We start from the raw sequence: 17,110 nt of genomic DNA on the forward strand, positions 1-17,110 counted from the left end.
TAAAAATTTTAAAGCTTCATTTCTCCAGCTTCATTTCAACCAAGCCAAACCAAACCAAATTTACCTTTATTTTAATCGTAGAAACTAAAAATGCAATAATGTACAGCATGCTTTATTTAAAAAAATACAAGTTTTGCATTTTTTATTTATTTGGGACACATCTTGTAAAATATTTTTAAATTGTAGCTCTAATAGTCCTTCAACGAACCCTATACTTACAATTTGCAAAAATCTAATCGTTTAGCTACAATACTCCGTGTCGTATGTGGTGAACAACCCTGTATAACGTATATCTTATAAAGTAGTAGGGGAAGGTTAAACATACTTTTTTATATAAGGAAAAACTTGTTTGGGTTAATACTGACAAAGGGGTAGTAGGGCTCATTTAAAAGAGCACTTCCTTAATAATTTATTATTGCATATAAACTTTGTCTCCACCGTGGTAGCTAAAAGGCAGCGGCGTAGCGTCGGGTTAATGGGGATGTAATAAGTAGCTTCAATTGACATTTTACCAACACAATAAAGTTTTTTTTTCTTTTTTTATTAAGTCTTTAATTTTGAAGCTACAAAAATAAAGAAAAACCGCATAACCCACCGACTAAAACAGCGAACGGGAGATGTAATCGCGGCCGGAAAGTTCGCTGACACCGGCTCGCGTTCGGCGGCATTCAAGATGTATCGAGGACAGTCACATTATAGCGCTGTCGAGATATTTTAATTTTTAGCGTTTACCGTAGGTTTTAGCGTTATCTATAAAGCTCGACCAATACACACATTAAATAATTGAAATTGAATTTAATTATATGAATAAATTTACAGAGAATTTTAATTTAATATAAGAGATCTCAGTGACTTTTTAAACAAAAATGTACAATTTTTTGAAGGGATGCGACGCATCACCCGCATCAAAGCTTTGCCACTGCTAGGGCACTATTTCATACCATAACATATATTAAACAAAACGCAACTTTCTATTTTTCTCTAACAGGAAACATTAAGAGACCGAATCGTGTTAAGTTACACCCTATAAATATCGCCTAGAAATACACACAAAACAAAATACTTTTATCTGTATGTTGTTCTGTAATAACTATATGCCTAAATATAAATTTCGAGCTCTCTAAAATAAGCTTACATATTATGCAATGTTTCTATTAGGTTGGCTCTGGAAGTCCCTCTAAATCATACTCATGGAAAGAACAAGGATTTACTCACTGCAGTGCTTCATGTCTGGGAGGTGTTCAAGAACTCATTGTAAATTGTATACGCGACGATACTCAGAAAGTTACATCGCCTTACATGTGCACTTTTGAACAAAAACCAGAAGTAATTATTAGGTGAGACAAAAATGACAGTAAAATGATTTCGATAAACTTTTTCAAATCGTAATTTTTTATTGCGTACCAAAAAAAATTACTTATTAAGTAATTATGTATGTATTTTTAGGGCATGCAATGAGCATTCCTGTCCACCAAGATGGTCCTACACCGAGTTTTCTCCGTGTTCACAAAGTTGCGGGATCGGAATACAAACAAGAGATGTCAATTGTATCCATGAACTGACACAAGGCGGCAGTAACACAGTCGTGGTACCAAACAATAGATGTCCTCAACCTCCTCCACCCGATAGACAGTACTGTAATGTGCTGGATTGTCCAGTAAGGTCAGTATACTATATAATATATACTGTAGTAAAAGTAAAAGCTAAAACGTGATCTTCAAAAAAGTCCTATGGGTATTTCGCTACTTGCACTGTAAGAAAATCTACACTCTACAATGTAGAATGTTTATGAGGGAGGTTAATCATCGCGACCTTACAGATCTATTGTGCGTTCCCCTTTCTTGAGTCATATGAGTTTTAACTCATCATACAGTCTCAGGGCTTTGACAAAAGCCAGTATCTGAGACACCTCCACAAAGGCCAGCTCTCCATTTTCGACATTAGCCGTACCAAAGTTTATGAGACGAACGGTTGTCATCTCGCGCACTCAGTGATAAGGTGTTATGGTGTTTCCCTATTTTCCCCAGAGAATCTGCATTCGCCTTTGTTTCTCAGCTTTAATCTTCGAATTGATGGTTACTCAGTTGAACGCTTTTAGTGCAGCTTGACTATCGAATAAGATGGATATTTCTTAATTTCGATAGTTCCTATCTAAGATAAGTCGTACGCATCTTTCGATAGCACCGATTTTGGCCTGAAGGATGCCAATTGGTTCGGAATATTTAGTTTTCGGCCTAAATACTCATATCCCTGTCCCTGATTTGATTTTGGAAGCATCAGTATACCACGTTATTGTATGGTCTTTTACATGCTGAGCAAACGTTTCTCTTCTCCAATCCAATCCTTTTTATTGCTCAATGCTACAGTGAGGTTTTTCTCAAAGTTGTAAATTCTTGATATATCATCCACTGCACTGGGAGTTGAAGGTGGGTAATTTTCTTTTTGAGGATGTTCTAAACCCCTGGCCTATAAATTTTCCCAGTACTGTTACCGTCAATGACTAATCTAATTATTGTCGCATTGGCATAACTACCGACGACAATATGCTGTGGTGTTGGTGCTGCTGGTGTGTCCATTGCTGCTGCTGGGCATCTACACTCTAATAAAATAGTTATTTTTTATAAACACCGCTGCGTCTCCTCACCGGAGACCAACTTGTCAGCGGTAGTTAACTAATAAAACAAATTTGCCTAACGGACAAAAAAATGCTTAACGTTTCGGAAAGTATATCTCTTCCCGTCGTCGGAAGCAAAAAACACAACAAAGCAAAAACTATTTAAAATATCTAACTACAACTATTCAAGAACACTTTAGTTTTTTTCAACAGATACGTCTATGAAAACCGTTGACGTTCTGCTAAAATGATATTATAATAACATGATATATAAGGGGAGTTTTAAACCTGATTAAAATTGTGCTGTTCCATTTCAATAATTAACATTTCTTTTAATTAAAAAATATAATATTTAAATAATCTCCATCTTCAAAACGAGACGCTTAATTAGAGGAGAAATTTTCAGAATAGTAGGAAAAAAGAACGGAGAGATTAAAGCAATTTACAGTGTTTTCTTCCGGTTGCTTCTTGCTTCCGTTTTCGCTAATTTTAAGAGTCATTTAACTTATTCATGGTCGCTGGACGGCACCACTTTAAAAATCCTAAGATTTCCATTCGGTTCAGTCCTCTTATTAATTATTACGGATAGACGAATTTCAATCGAAAAATCGTTAAAATAAAATAAAAAGACGGAAAGATAAAGATATCGACTCAAAGATATTTAAAATCCTAACTTCAGATTTGGAATAAAATTTGGTCGGTTTCATAAAAGCTAATAATTTTTAGATAGAACATCTATCTACCGTGTGGTGCATCGAAACGCGGGACATAGAAAATCACATGTACAGGGTGTCCCATTTTGGTTGAAATCATACGGTTTCTCCGTTATTCGTGAAGATAGAAGAGTGCGGTTTGCACAAACCTGTGCCACTTCTTTGTCAAACTGAAGATGCCGTAAACAAAATTTTCATAGCCCTTTTCGTTTCTGAGCTACAGGGTCTTTTTGAAAATTTTGCAATTTGCGACACCCCCTGTATCTCTGTTATTGTTAAAGGTACTGAGACGGCAAAAACTGTTTATTGTAGAACTTTTTACGTAGAATACAGTGGCGTCGTCTGTTATTGTACGAAAAGAATATTTTTAAAGATATGAACTAAAGTTATGTTTTCTTAAATGGGACACCCTGTATATTTATAAATTATATGATCTGGCTTGCCATAAGCTTCTGAAAAATATATAACACTCAATATTTATTTTCACTATTTACTGCAATATTTAAAATATATCATTTTCTTATTAGTAGGCCGTGATAAATAACAAAATCAAAATGGAATTTACTAAAATAGACATACACATATTAAAACTTTATTTGGAATTTATATATTTTACTTTTGAACTGTTACCACTGAACCTCTGAATATATTTTCTCTTTTTTTATAACGGAATTTATTATAATGGGATGGGCTTGCAAATATCTAAAAGCTTGCATTATTAAAGCATTTTCTAGGTGTTCGACATCGTATTAGATGCCACAATATATTTCATATTTCAAAAATTCCCAAAATCAGAAATTGAGAACGGACAAATCCGGGAATCAAAGAAGCCATCATATGGGTACAATGGTTCCAATTCATTGATTTGAGAAATAATAATTTACCACAATTCTAATTTCTAATACTTTCGTAGTAAGTTAAGTTGCGAGGGGGAGCCCCGTCTTGCTGAAAGTATATTTCCCGTAAATTAACTAAAGGAATATTTAAAAGTTCCGATATAATAGCTTCCAAGATTTACAAATAGCGGTAGAGATTTAAGTTTCCCTAATATATAAAGAATTAATTAGTGGCTCTCAAAATAAAACAAGAGACAGATAGCAGTATACTTTTAATAATTCTTTAGTTACTTTTATTATCAATCATGGCCTTCTAATAAATATGATCTTTTAATATTTTTTTTTTAAATATTGCATTAAATAGTGAAAATGAATCTAGAGTGTTATATATTTTTGAGAAGCTTATGGCAAGCCAGATCATATAATTTATACAGGGTGTTCCATTTAAGAAAACATAACTTTAGTTCATATCTTTAAAAATATTCTTTTTGTAGAATAGCAGACTACGCCACTGTATTCTACGTAAAAAGTTCTACAATAAACAGTTTTTATCGTCTCAGTACCTTCAACAATAACAGAGATACAGGGGTCCTAAATTGCAAAATTTTCAAAAAGACCCTGTAACGTTTTTAGTTCGTTACATGTCTTTGTATATGATATATGATGTCTGGCGTATCATCACCGGATTCCCTATCATTCAGGCCGGATAATTTAATTGACGCACTTGGCGTAATTTTTACGTTCCCTAGTCGCCAACCCTGTTATCGTTTGACACAACCCTGTTATCGCTCTGAGGAGGCGCTGTCAACATCGCTTCTGTCAACTCTCTCCGTGCTTAACCTCACTTTGTTTTGCGGCTCTGTTGCATCCCGGCTTTTAGAAATGGTGATTATTTAAATCTTGCTGTATAATTTGAATCAGCTGCTATTTCAAAGCAACAGGTAAAGATGAAATATTATCCTTTTAGATTCGATATTATTACCGCATATTTTTAGGGTAGAGTTTTGGATGTCCCAACCTAACTTGTATTTGTATTTTGCTGGCACGTTGGCGTCCCTTTTCTTTTGTCCTTCAGAATGTCACATTGAAGAAAGGACATGTTCTTTATTATTTAGTGAGCCCTCGGAAGTAATTCGAGGTAGGTTCATTTTGTTTATTAGACCTTGTTTGATTTTAAACAAGAGTTTCGTATTTTTAGGGTCCAAGGTACGGACTATTTCCAAGGTACGGACTATTTATAAGGTACGGGCATTATCCAAGGTCCTAGTAGTATCCAAGGTACGGGTAGTGTTCCCCTGTACCGTTGTCTTATGGACGGACTGTGTCCAAGGTTATGGTCCAAGCTACGGACATTATCCAAGGTCCTAGTAGTGTTCCAAGGTACGGGTAGTGTCCCCATATTGCCACAGTATTGATACAGCGTAAGCCCCATGCTGCTTCGCTTTCGTTTCTAAGCCTGGATCGCCGACAGACAGTACAGAGATATGAGCCTACCTCACGCTGCTACTCTTCGAAACAGGATTGACTCAAGAACAGCTAAGTGTAGATTTAGGTCCAGATTTTCAGTCGATTTTCAGTCTTAACTTAATAACGTACATTTTAAATAATATCGTACAGACTATATTTAGTGGTTAGATTATTAAGAACATTTATGTCGATTTAGTAGTTACAATATGATTTAGATTTTAGGTTTCATTAGATTACGCCTTGTAATAGTATTTAACCACTATAATAATTATTAAAATTGTACAATGCTATTTACCATCACAGTCCATCTTGAATAAATATAGTCATTAGTTTTAAGTAATATGCAACTGTGTTTTCTTTCTCTGTACATGCCTGGCGCCCAATATCTATTTCTTTGTTTATTGTTATTACTTAATTTTCTTTCCAGTGAAATACCTTATCTGACTGCTCTCCGATGAAAAGCTGAAGTTCGCAGTGGTAGTTGTTTAAAAAACGCTACAACCCTGTAGCTCAGAAACGAAGAGGGCTATGAAAATTTTGTTTATGGCATCTTCCGTTTGACAAAAAAGTGGCACAGGGTTGTGCAAACCGCACTCTTCTCTCTTCACGAATAACGGAGATACCGTATGATTTCAACAAAAATGGAACACCCTATACATGGGATTTTCTATGTCCCGCGTTTCGATGCACCACACGGTAGATAGATGTTCTATCTAAAAATTATTAGCTTTTAAGAAACCAACCAAATTTTATTCCAAATCTGAAGTACACTTTGAAATGGTCAAATATTATCACCCCAGATGATTTTATGCAAAAATTGTATTAGACTTTTTTGAAGAGGCGTTAAAGTGGTACTGTCGTCTAGAGTCTCGTTTTATTTGGAATAGGCATCTAAAAGTTATTTACAAAAATCTACCTTCAAATTACTTAAAATGTATAAGACGGTCCATATAGACGGTATAAGACGGTCCAAAAGCTACAATTACAATACCAGCAAAAATATGATTTTGTCATTGTCAAATTCGATGCCACATTTTTTTGTTTACAAGAATTTCTGTGGTTTGGAAAAGATGGTTATTTTTCTCTGAATTGTAATGATCATCTACAAAAGAATTAGTTGAACCGAGAATATTATTCGCGGTGTATGACTTGTTTGCTGTTCATTACTCGATCACTCGCAGGCCTCGCTCATACCGCAAACATTCACAATAATTCAAGGGATAATCGAAATATTTGTATCACAAGGAACTTTATTAAACTGTACTAATTAATAAAATGTTTCCATAATTTCCGATTCACAGCCAAACAATACCCCAAATGATTATTAAATTCGCGCCTTACAATTCAAACCTGTTAAAGGGAGAATCTTTGGCATTCCATAAAATGGTTTTTGAGTGTGCTTCACAGGAAGAAGTCGTTCGGCGAAAGATCCTGTGGTCTTTTCCTACTGTATCCGCAATAAACGGAAGTCAATTTTTTTCTTTTCTTCATCATGAAGAATATTCAAGTCATTGTTATTTTCTTCCTGTTTTTTTAATTATAAAAATTAATAATTAAATTATTTTTGTCTTCACGCTTCCATATACTTAATACCTAATTGCCGTTAGTTTCAAACCTCCGGTTTATTCTTTAAACTGTTGCCTTATTCGGTATAGGCTTTCCGGAGACTGAGCTGCGAACATAACACAGCGGGAATACTATTTCCAGCAAAATGACGTTTAACCGTCGTAAGTTGTACTGTTCAAAAAAGTCTTTTATTTTGGAAATGACAGCTCTCAGCGAAAACTAGTTAGGCCGCAAATTTCTACGTAAAATACTCTATGGGATTCATTTTTCACCCTTTGGGTAAGTTAAAAGTTAACTTAGATATGAAAAGGGAGTAATAAAATGCAATTTTTTAAAATTCGCCCTGTATTTCCGGAACCAAGAGAGGTAGGACAGATTTGTGTCATCAGCTGTAAATAGACAAACGTTTATGTATCTGTCTAGATATTCTATATTTGAAAACTATAAATATTTTAAATGTTGGTTTTTAAATACTTAATTAGTACCTTTACACAAATATTTGCCTATTTTTCACAAATGCTAGATCAAATTGATCAATATACGAACTGCCTGATTTTTTATATGTCAACGTTTCACTTGAAGCCGCCCAGATGTTACGGCACTATATCACAACCATTAAATTTTGGTGCGATTCTAATCTCCTATGCCTCAACCTTTCAAAAACTGAAGTTTTGTCATATAAAAGTACTATACAACCTTTTGTACTTAATAACTCCACTATTGACGTCGTGGACTCTGTGAAATTCTTAGGACTTGCTATAGACAACTCGTTAAAATGGGACTTGCACATCGAAGCTTTATCAAAGAAACTAAGCGCTGCCTGTTTTGCGCTAAGGTCAGTTTCTAAAGAACTTAACTTATCAACCTCTAAAATAGTCTATTATGCCCTTTTTGAGTCGCATCTTCGTTATGCCCTTCCATTCTGGGGTACTTGCTGCGCGACAAAATTTGATCGTATTTTCAAACTTCAAAAGAGAGCAGTTCGATATTTATTGGGACTGAACAGTAGAACTCACTGCCAGAATTTCTTTAAAAATTTCAAAATACTGACTCTTCCATCCTTATTCATTTTTGAATCCGTTTGCTCCGCAAGCACATATCTGCTATTCCCGAAAGGCCATCTCACAACTATCCACTTGGGAATGCGGAGCACGATCTTTATCTGCCAACACCGAGCTCACAACTAGTTAAAGGCTCAATACTGTACAATGCCAAAAAAATATACGATCATCTGCCTTTGAATATCAAGTCACTTTCATTCTTTTCCGAATTTCGCAAAGCTCTGAAATCATACTTACTGGAGAGGGAGAGAGCCCTATATGCGGTAAAGGACTTTTTTGTTGATGTTTAATCATGAACAATTTTGAATTTTAAAATTTTGATCATCTCACACACTGCTTAAATGTCTAGTATTTAATATTTAATATTTTATAACTCTTACATGATTATATCCATTTACAATTTTTCTATTGTAAAATTTTATTGATATGCCTTTTTTGTAATTTTAATGACGTATTTTTTTTTTAATTGATTTGTATTGTATGATATTTTTTATTATTTGTATATTTATTGTGCTTTTGCTTGTTTTGTAAATGCTTTGTCGATGAAGCTATTTTGGCTTTTTGTACAATAAAGCGTTGTTTATTTATGTATTTATGTTAAAGATATATTATATTCCGTACTTTTTATAGATGGAAGGTATCCGAATGGTCGAAATGCTCCAAACCCTGCGGTGGCGGTGAGAAATCCCGAAAAGTCGACTGCAAGCAAGTCATGGCCCAAAACCACACAGTCGACCGACCAGCGTCCATGTGTCCTTCCCCGAAACCGTCTGAAAAAAAGCCCTGCAACGCCAAGAGCTGCATCGTGGAAAGCGACAAACCGCACATCAGCGTCACCAACAGCACATTCATCCAGCACGACGTCAGAAAAGACAAAGTCACTGTCAAAGTAGGCGGAGCGGCCACTCTTTTTACCGGTACCACCGTTAAGATCAAGTGTCCGGTTAAAAGGTTTGACAAGTCGAAGATCCAGTGGAAAAAGGACAATAACTTTCTTCCGCAAAGCAGGAAGTACAAGAGCTCCAAAAAGGGAGCTTTGAGGGTGCACAATTTGACACTGAGAGATAGTGGGACATATTCTTGTACAGCTGGTAAGTACCTACTAGTGTTTTATAGTTCATATCAAATAAACTTTTAGTGGTGTAATTAAGCTTGACCGGCACAGCGTTGCCCTCTTTTACATATTTTCTTTTAATCAAAATATTTTAGGAATGAAAAATAAATTAATTATAAATATATAAACCAGGGTTGGAAAAAATCACGATTTAAAAAAAAATAAAAAACAGATTTTTTTATTTAAATCACATTTTTTTTATTTAAATCATTTTTTTCTACAAAACATTATTTAAATCGGATTTACAAATAACTAGGACTTATTTCCAATTAAAGCCATATCCTCCAATAACATTAATATAACATTAATTATATTATTATTCCACCATCGCCGGTCACGAATATATTCCCCCAAAAAAGTCGCTCGTATCAGATCAAAAGGTTTTTTTCAAACGTCACAAAAGTATTATTTTTTGTCATTTTAACGCCTAGGCATAAAAGTACAGGACTTCTGCGCCGAAGCTCAAAAGTACAGAAATATATTATTAAACTGATATTAAGTGTCAAATTCAACATGAGTGTACAAATTGTTGCTTGATATATTTGCAACGTTTGAAATTGATTAAAAAATTATTTGAATGTTTTAAAAAAATATAGCATGTTCTATTCGGAGTAAAATATGTAAAGTCGGAATAGCTTTACACTGGTCCGTCAAATGCACAGCATCGTCAAAAAAAGCACAATTTTTACTCCTAATAAAACAATACGCTATTGTTCGGAAATAGTTTTAACTAGTGAATGAAATTAATATTAGCTAATATCAAAATGTAAACTACTTAATGCAGATCGAAATGTCGGTAGGAATTTGGAAAGAACTAGAAGATAAATTGGAGAAGGCAGAAGTTACCTTAATCAACATACAACTGTTCAAAAAAAATAAAACAACATATTTTCTGACGATTATAGAATCTCGGGAATGAAAATATAGTTTCTATATCAGAAGAACCTAGTTCTGGCACTAAATTTTACGAATTATATATAGTCAGTGGCGTTGACTTTAAAAAGCACCAAAATATTTCAGTGCTGGACACCAGCACCAAATTTGGCACACAGCTTCTACACATAATAGGGCTTCAAAAATTGCCGGGAGACAATCTCTGGCATGTCCGGATCATGACGTCATCAAAATGGCGGACAACATTTTTAGAATGAAATTGGATTATCACTTATAACTTTGTTAATATTTAACCGATTTTAAGTTTTAATAGCTCATTTTAAAGCTTGAATAATCTGCTAAAAAACTATATTCAGTTTTTTTGTAGGGGGGGTAGTTTTCACGCATCTCTTAAAATTGGAATAAATAAATGAAAAATGACGGTTTTATTCTAAACAAATTGAAACGTTAAAACAACAAAACAAAAAAATTGTTTATTACGTATTATACTACTCTTAATTTTAACTATTTTTTGCCCCCCTCCCACATCGACACATCCCCCCCCCTTGCTTTGTCTCTGAAATGTTACAAATTTGTTTTCATAAGCAAAATAATAAAACTTTTTTTTTGAAGAAACTAAATGTACTTAAAATAAATATTTTTTAAATATTTATTTTTGTTAACGAACGGATTGTGGTGAGAAAAATTTCAATACATGATGTTATTAAAAGAAATAACCTACCTTTACACAGTCAAAAAAAAACCAAATTAAGTCAAAAGATAAACAAAAAATCATCGATCTTCGAAAGGACAGTAATATTTTCAGTAGACTTTATATTGCTAGTCAAGTTAGACACTTGGACATTAATTAATTTTTTGCCAAGGAGAACAGTTCGTATCCACCATTTATATCGCAATTCGGAAAATTGCGAAAACGCTCACAGAAATCTGACATTGTTTCATGCATTATGCATTATTCAGACAACAAAAATTAAAATTACCGACCAATTTGTTGTGATACCTAAAGTATCTACACTAATTATTGATGGATCTACCCTTGTTCATATGTTGATACCTCAATAAAGCCGAACATTCCAGCAGTATAGCGAAAACATCGTTCAATCTTATATTCGGTCAAGACTTGCAACGATAGATAGGGTCGATAAGTCGATATTGTTTTTGATCAGTATATCCCGGAAAGCTTAAAAACAGGGACTTCTTCAAAGATTTGTGGTACTTATGTATCATTCAACTAGCACTGCGGAAACTGTAAATGAAGCAAGGCGAATCCTTTTTTGCCAACATAACCGTTTCATCGAACATATTCCGCCAACGTGTGAAGTTTTGCTAAATCATAATAAAAGAGCAATTCTGCAGTGTTTCGTGTGGAGAAATTGCCTTCAGCGAGATGCAGAGCAGCCAAATCCAGGCGAATAGGGGTGGAAGAAAGTTAGGGATCAATTTGAACCACTTTGGTGTACAAGTTCCGATATTTCAATGGAAAATTACAAGAGCTTATCGCCTGTAAATGTACTCAAAGATGTACTTCAAAATGTCGTTGTGTAAAAAGTACCTTAAGGTGCACAATGCTCTGCAGGTGCGAAGGTCAATGTATCCGCGAATAGTTTTCTTTGTTAGTTAATGTTAAGTTATTTTTAGTTTAAAAATGTATCCTCTCAAGTTATTTTTAGGAACATTTTTATTCATTTTTTAGGAGGATTTAGAGGAACTTTGAGGGCTGGACAATGCTCTGTAAATATCATGTACCCGCGAAGTTTTCTTTTGTTTGGAAATATTGTACATATAGTTACTATTTTTTAGTAATAAAATTAGTGTTAAGGTACTACTTTAATATTTATCTTAGATTTATTTTTATTGTTTAAGAAATATGTTTTCGCAAAAGTTATTTTTAGCTTGAGAAATGTATCTTCCGAAGAAATTTTTAGGAAAATACTTTAAATCGAGGGGTAAACCGCAGAGGGAAAAGTGTACACCGTAATTCCTTTTACTTAAATAATTCCTCAGAATTCCTCGTAATTCCTTCGGAATTCCTTGGAATTCCTGGTCTTCAAGGTCAAGGTTAATCATTCAAAGTCTTCCTTGGAATTCCTTGGTACGAACTCGGTAACTCTTTCAGTCTGAACCAGCGTTGCCACCTCGGTTTCGCAGTTCCGCTATGAATTTTCTGGTGATTTTTATAAATGTCTAATGTCTCTATAAGTACTAGATCTAACAATAAAAAAGTACCATTACGAGATTTACGTTTTTTAGTTAAATTTTAGGACTAATAGGGGGATCATGAGGTAAAAATACTGGAAATATGTCGGCACTTACTTATTAAAATTAATTTTTCTTGGGATTTTTTGAAAATGATAGGTACCTAGTTATACTCGTATCTATAGGAAAGGAAATCAATAAAACTTCAGTTGCACGTCATAATACGATCACCAGTAAATTCCATAAGATTACGCATGGTATCATTGATGAAGTGCACCTAAAGTTGTATTAATTTCCCTATAGTATATACTATATACCTAGGTATTATTCCGAGGAAATGAAAAAAATAACTTTACACTTTCTGAGTACTGAATAAAAAAATCTTATGAGGGTTTCTTTAAAATGGCGAAATCAGGGAACGTTATAAGGAGATTTCTCGGGGGTGGTTCGGCCGTACTATTGGAAAATATTTTAGATATATAATCGAGGGTACAATATTAAATTAAAAGAATATCTAACCTGTAGATATTTGATATTGGGAAATTTTGGAAGCGAAAACGAAAAACGGATAGTAAAAAATCGCCTGCAAAGTTAAGTTAATGTTAGTTATTTAAATAAAACAGAATCTCAAGCTATTTTTAGGAACATTTTTATTCACGTTTTTCTTTAAATTTAGTACTACCTATTATAGTATTCATGGTTAATGTTCGTTAATTTTTTATGAAGTTGCTTGTAATTCCTCTTAATTCCTGTGGAATTCTCTAAATTTCTAAGGAATTCTTACGGAAATAATTGGAATTCCTAGTAATTCCTATGGAATTCCTTGGAATTCCTCGTAATTCCTTGGAATTCCTGTAGAATTCCTTCATAGTGTACACCATAATTCCTCTGCGGTTTACCCCTCGCTTTAAATGGGTATACATTATACATTTTGATAAATTTTTAGGTGTATATAGGTTTGAGGGGTGGACAGGAACAAAAAAAGAAAAGACTTAAGTAAAGGGAGGGTAGAAAAAATAAATATTTAAAAAATATTTATTTTATGTACATTTTGTTTCTTCAAAAAGAAAGTTTTATTATTTTGCTTATGAAAACAAATTTGTAACATTTCAGAGATAAGGTAAGGGGGGAGGTATGTGTAGATGGGGAAAGGGGGGGCATAAAATAGTTAAAATTAAGGGTAGTATAGGTAATAAACAATTTTTTTGTTTTGTTGTTTTAACGTTTCAATTTGTTTAGAATAAAACCGTCATTTTTCATTTATTTATTCCAATTTTAAGGGATGCGTAAAAACTACCCCACCTACAAAAAAACTGAATATAGTTTTTTAGCAAATTGTTCAAGCTTTAAAATGAGCTATTAAAACTTAAAATCCGTGAAATATTAACAAAGTTACAAGTGATAATCCAATTTTATGCTAAAAATTTTGTCCGCCATTTTGATGACGTCACCAAAGGATGATCCGGAGATGCGAGAGATTGTCTCCCGGCAATTTTTGAAGCCTTATTACCTCTAGAAAGCGTGTGCCAAATTTGGTGTTGGTGTCCGGCATTGAAATATTTTTAGGCTAACGCCACTGACTATCAGGAAATCTATACTAATATATAAGTTAAATGACTGACATACTGATTAATCACGATCCTGCTCAAACCACTCAACGTAAGAAGCTCAATTTTGGCATACAGGTTGATTCTAGGGTGTAGAGGTTCGATAAGAAGGGATTTTTCGAAATTCCAGTTCCAAGAGGGTGAAACCACCCCTCAAATATTACAATATTTTTTATTTAAAAAACGGTCAAGTTTCCGAAAAAACGCTTAAACACGTATATTTTATTTTGTTTTTTTACATATTTTAAGATTTTTTAAAAATGTATACAGGGTGTTTCGAAAAATCTGGTCATTGATTAATCACGATTCTGCTTAAAGCGCTTGACATAAAAAGCTGATTTTTGGAAAACAGATTGACTTTAGAGTATAGAGGTTCGATAAGAAGGGATTTTTCGAAACTCAAATTCTAAGGGGGTGAAACTATCCCTCAAATATTAAAATATTTTTTTATTTAAAAACCGGCGAGTTTTTCGGAAAAACTTTTAAACACGTATATTTTATTTTGTTGTTTTACATATTTTAAGATTTTTTATAAATTTATACAGGTTGTTTCATAAAATATGACCATTGAATAATCACGATTTTGCTTAAACTGCTTGACGTTTAAAGCTGATTTTTGGCAAACGGATTGACTGTGGGGTGTAGAGGTTCGATAAGTAGGGGTTTCTCGAATCTCAAATTCCAAGAGGGTGAAAGCGCCCCTCAAACATAACAATATTACAATATTTAATACAGGGTGGCGCACCTCATTCGCCTCGGTTGATTATACGAAAACGGAAAGATGTAGATACAATTTTTTTATGGGTATATGTAGGGGAGCAATATGCATAATTTAAAATTATTTTCAAATGTACAGGGTGTGTCAGAACTAAGATCCATACCAAAGTTATGTTTTTTCTTATGGAACACCCTGTATATTATTTAATTTTTGGATTCTGGGGCATAAAATAAGGCATTTATTGTAAGGGTTTAATATGTTTAAATGCTTTGGTTTTTGAGATATTTAAAGATATTTAAATATGCATGCTATAATAAAAAAGTTTGTCAACACCCTGTACATTACTTTTCAGAGTTAATTCTTGTGCTGACTTTGAACTCTGAACTGAACTGAATAAACTTTACTAAAAAATGTTATTGCTTCCTTAAATATATACAGGGGTATCAAAAACTGCTGGGCTATTTTAAATATTTATTTTACATAAAAACTACGTTATTTCAAACACAACACTATGTATTTTTTTAAATAAGTCGAAGCAGATTTAGATGCTCTTTCAAACTATATTAGGGTTTCCTATACCTATCTGGCTCATATTTTGAATAAAAAGCGAAATTTCAATAAAATGGCAATCAAGATGGCTGGTGTCGCCATGGCAATTTGCTAGTAACAGTTAGTAGCTATTTTCAAAATCGACTTTACTTGATGGACTTTATTTAAATTTATAACAGTTTACTTTTATTTAATTTACCTGCAATAGTTTAATAAGTAAGTATTTATTATTTTATCAAGAAAAATAAAGAAGTAGTTCTTTGATTTATGTTACGATGACTTTTAGATATCTTGGATTTTCTATAAAAGTAGCAATTAATAAGGCAAATTCATTTTCTTCACTACCAACTACAGGTTTCTGCCTAATAGGTTTTTCACAGTTTCACATATCACACTAACAGCTCTGCGAAATAGGAAAAGTAGTATTTCAAAAAAACTCTTGTCAATAAAATTTGTATTTCGATATCTTTGAGCATAAACCCTTCAGGCCAACAAGCAATTGTCCTCACAAAATAAAATCACTAGTAACATATCCATTCCTTCCGCCAGCTGATACTGCTTCATTTTTCTTGATAAAATAATAAATATTTACTTATTAACCTTATTGTAGGTAAATTAAATAAAAATAAAGTGTTATAAATTTAAATAAAGTCCATAAAATATTCTTGTCTATTTTGAAAATAGCTACTAAGTGTCACTAGAAAATTGCCATGGCGACATCTTGATTACAATTTTATTGAAAAATCGCTTTTTATTCTAAATCTGAGCAAGATAGGTATAGAAAACACTAATATAGTTTGAAAGAGCATTTAAATCTGCTTCGACTTATTTAAAAAAATATATAGTGTTGCATTTGAAATAACGAAGTTTTTATGTAAAATAAATATTTAAAATAGACCAGCAATTTTTGATACCCCTGTATACATTTAAGGAAGCAATCAATTTTTTTAGTAAAGTTTATTTCTCTGGCTTGAAAGTCAGCACAAGAATTAATTCCGAAAAGTAATGCACAAGGTGTTGACAAACTATATTATTATAGCATGCATATTTACATATCTTTAAATATCTCAAAAACCAAAGCTTGTAAACATATTAAACATTTATAATAAATGCCTTATTTTATGTCCAAGAATCCAAAAATAAAATAAAATACCGGGTGTTCCATAAGAAAAAATATAACTTTGGTATATATCTTAGTTCTGACAGACCCTGTACATTTTAAAATTATTTTGAATTATGCACATTGCCTTCCCACATATACCCATAAAATATTTTGTTTCTACATCTTTTCGTTTTCGTATAATCCACCGAGGCGAATGAGGTGCGCCACCCTGTATATTTAATTTATAAACGGTTAGTCTTTCGAGAAAACGCTTGGACAAGCATAATTTATTTGTTTTTTTTACATATTTTGAAATTTTTTAAAAAATTAGACAGGGTGTTCCAAAAAGTTGGGTAATTGATTAACCACGATTCTGCTTAAATTACTTGACGTAAAAATCTTATTTTTGGCAAACGGATTTTTCGAAAGTCAAATTCCAACGAGATGAAACTACCCCTCAAATATTACCAAGTTATATAATAATATCGCCATATTGTTTTTTCTCATGCTGACATAAATGTGAGAAAATTTTATCCAGTTTGTATGTTAATGGAAATTCTTGCTTTGCTTTATCATCACCATTACAAATGATTAATTCGACGCGAACGAAATCGCTGGTAAATAAATAAATGTTGCAAATTGACTCAAGCACACCCAACAAGAACACTGTGAT

The 17,110-nt window shown here is 33.1% G+C and overlaps 1 protein-coding gene across 1 annotated transcript in view; it reads left to right on the forward strand.

Annotated features, from left to right (window-relative positions):
• The window catches only part of LOC115890300 (ADAMTS-like protein 3), a 1,070,176-nt gene that overhangs the window by 1,032,077 nt on the left and 20,989 nt on the right, over positions 1-17,110 (forward strand). The window contains exons 18-20 of the mRNA XM_030910476.1: positions 1,159-1,337; positions 1,447-1,662; positions 8,888-9,348. Coding sequence (XP_030766336.1) covers positions 1,159-1,337; positions 1,447-1,662; positions 8,888-9,348 — 856 coding nt within the window. The remainder of the gene's footprint in view (positions 1-1,158; positions 1,338-1,446; positions 1,663-8,887; positions 9,349-17,110) is intronic.

The sequence above is a fragment of the Sitophilus oryzae genome, unplaced genomic scaffold, assembly GCF_002938485.1.
Source record: "Sitophilus oryzae breed Bouriz unplaced genomic scaffold, Soryzae_2.0 scaffold_860_pilon_pilon, whole genome shotgun sequence".
Classification (NCBI taxonomy): Eukaryota; Metazoa; Arthropoda; class Insecta; order Coleoptera; family Curculionidae; genus Sitophilus; species Sitophilus oryzae.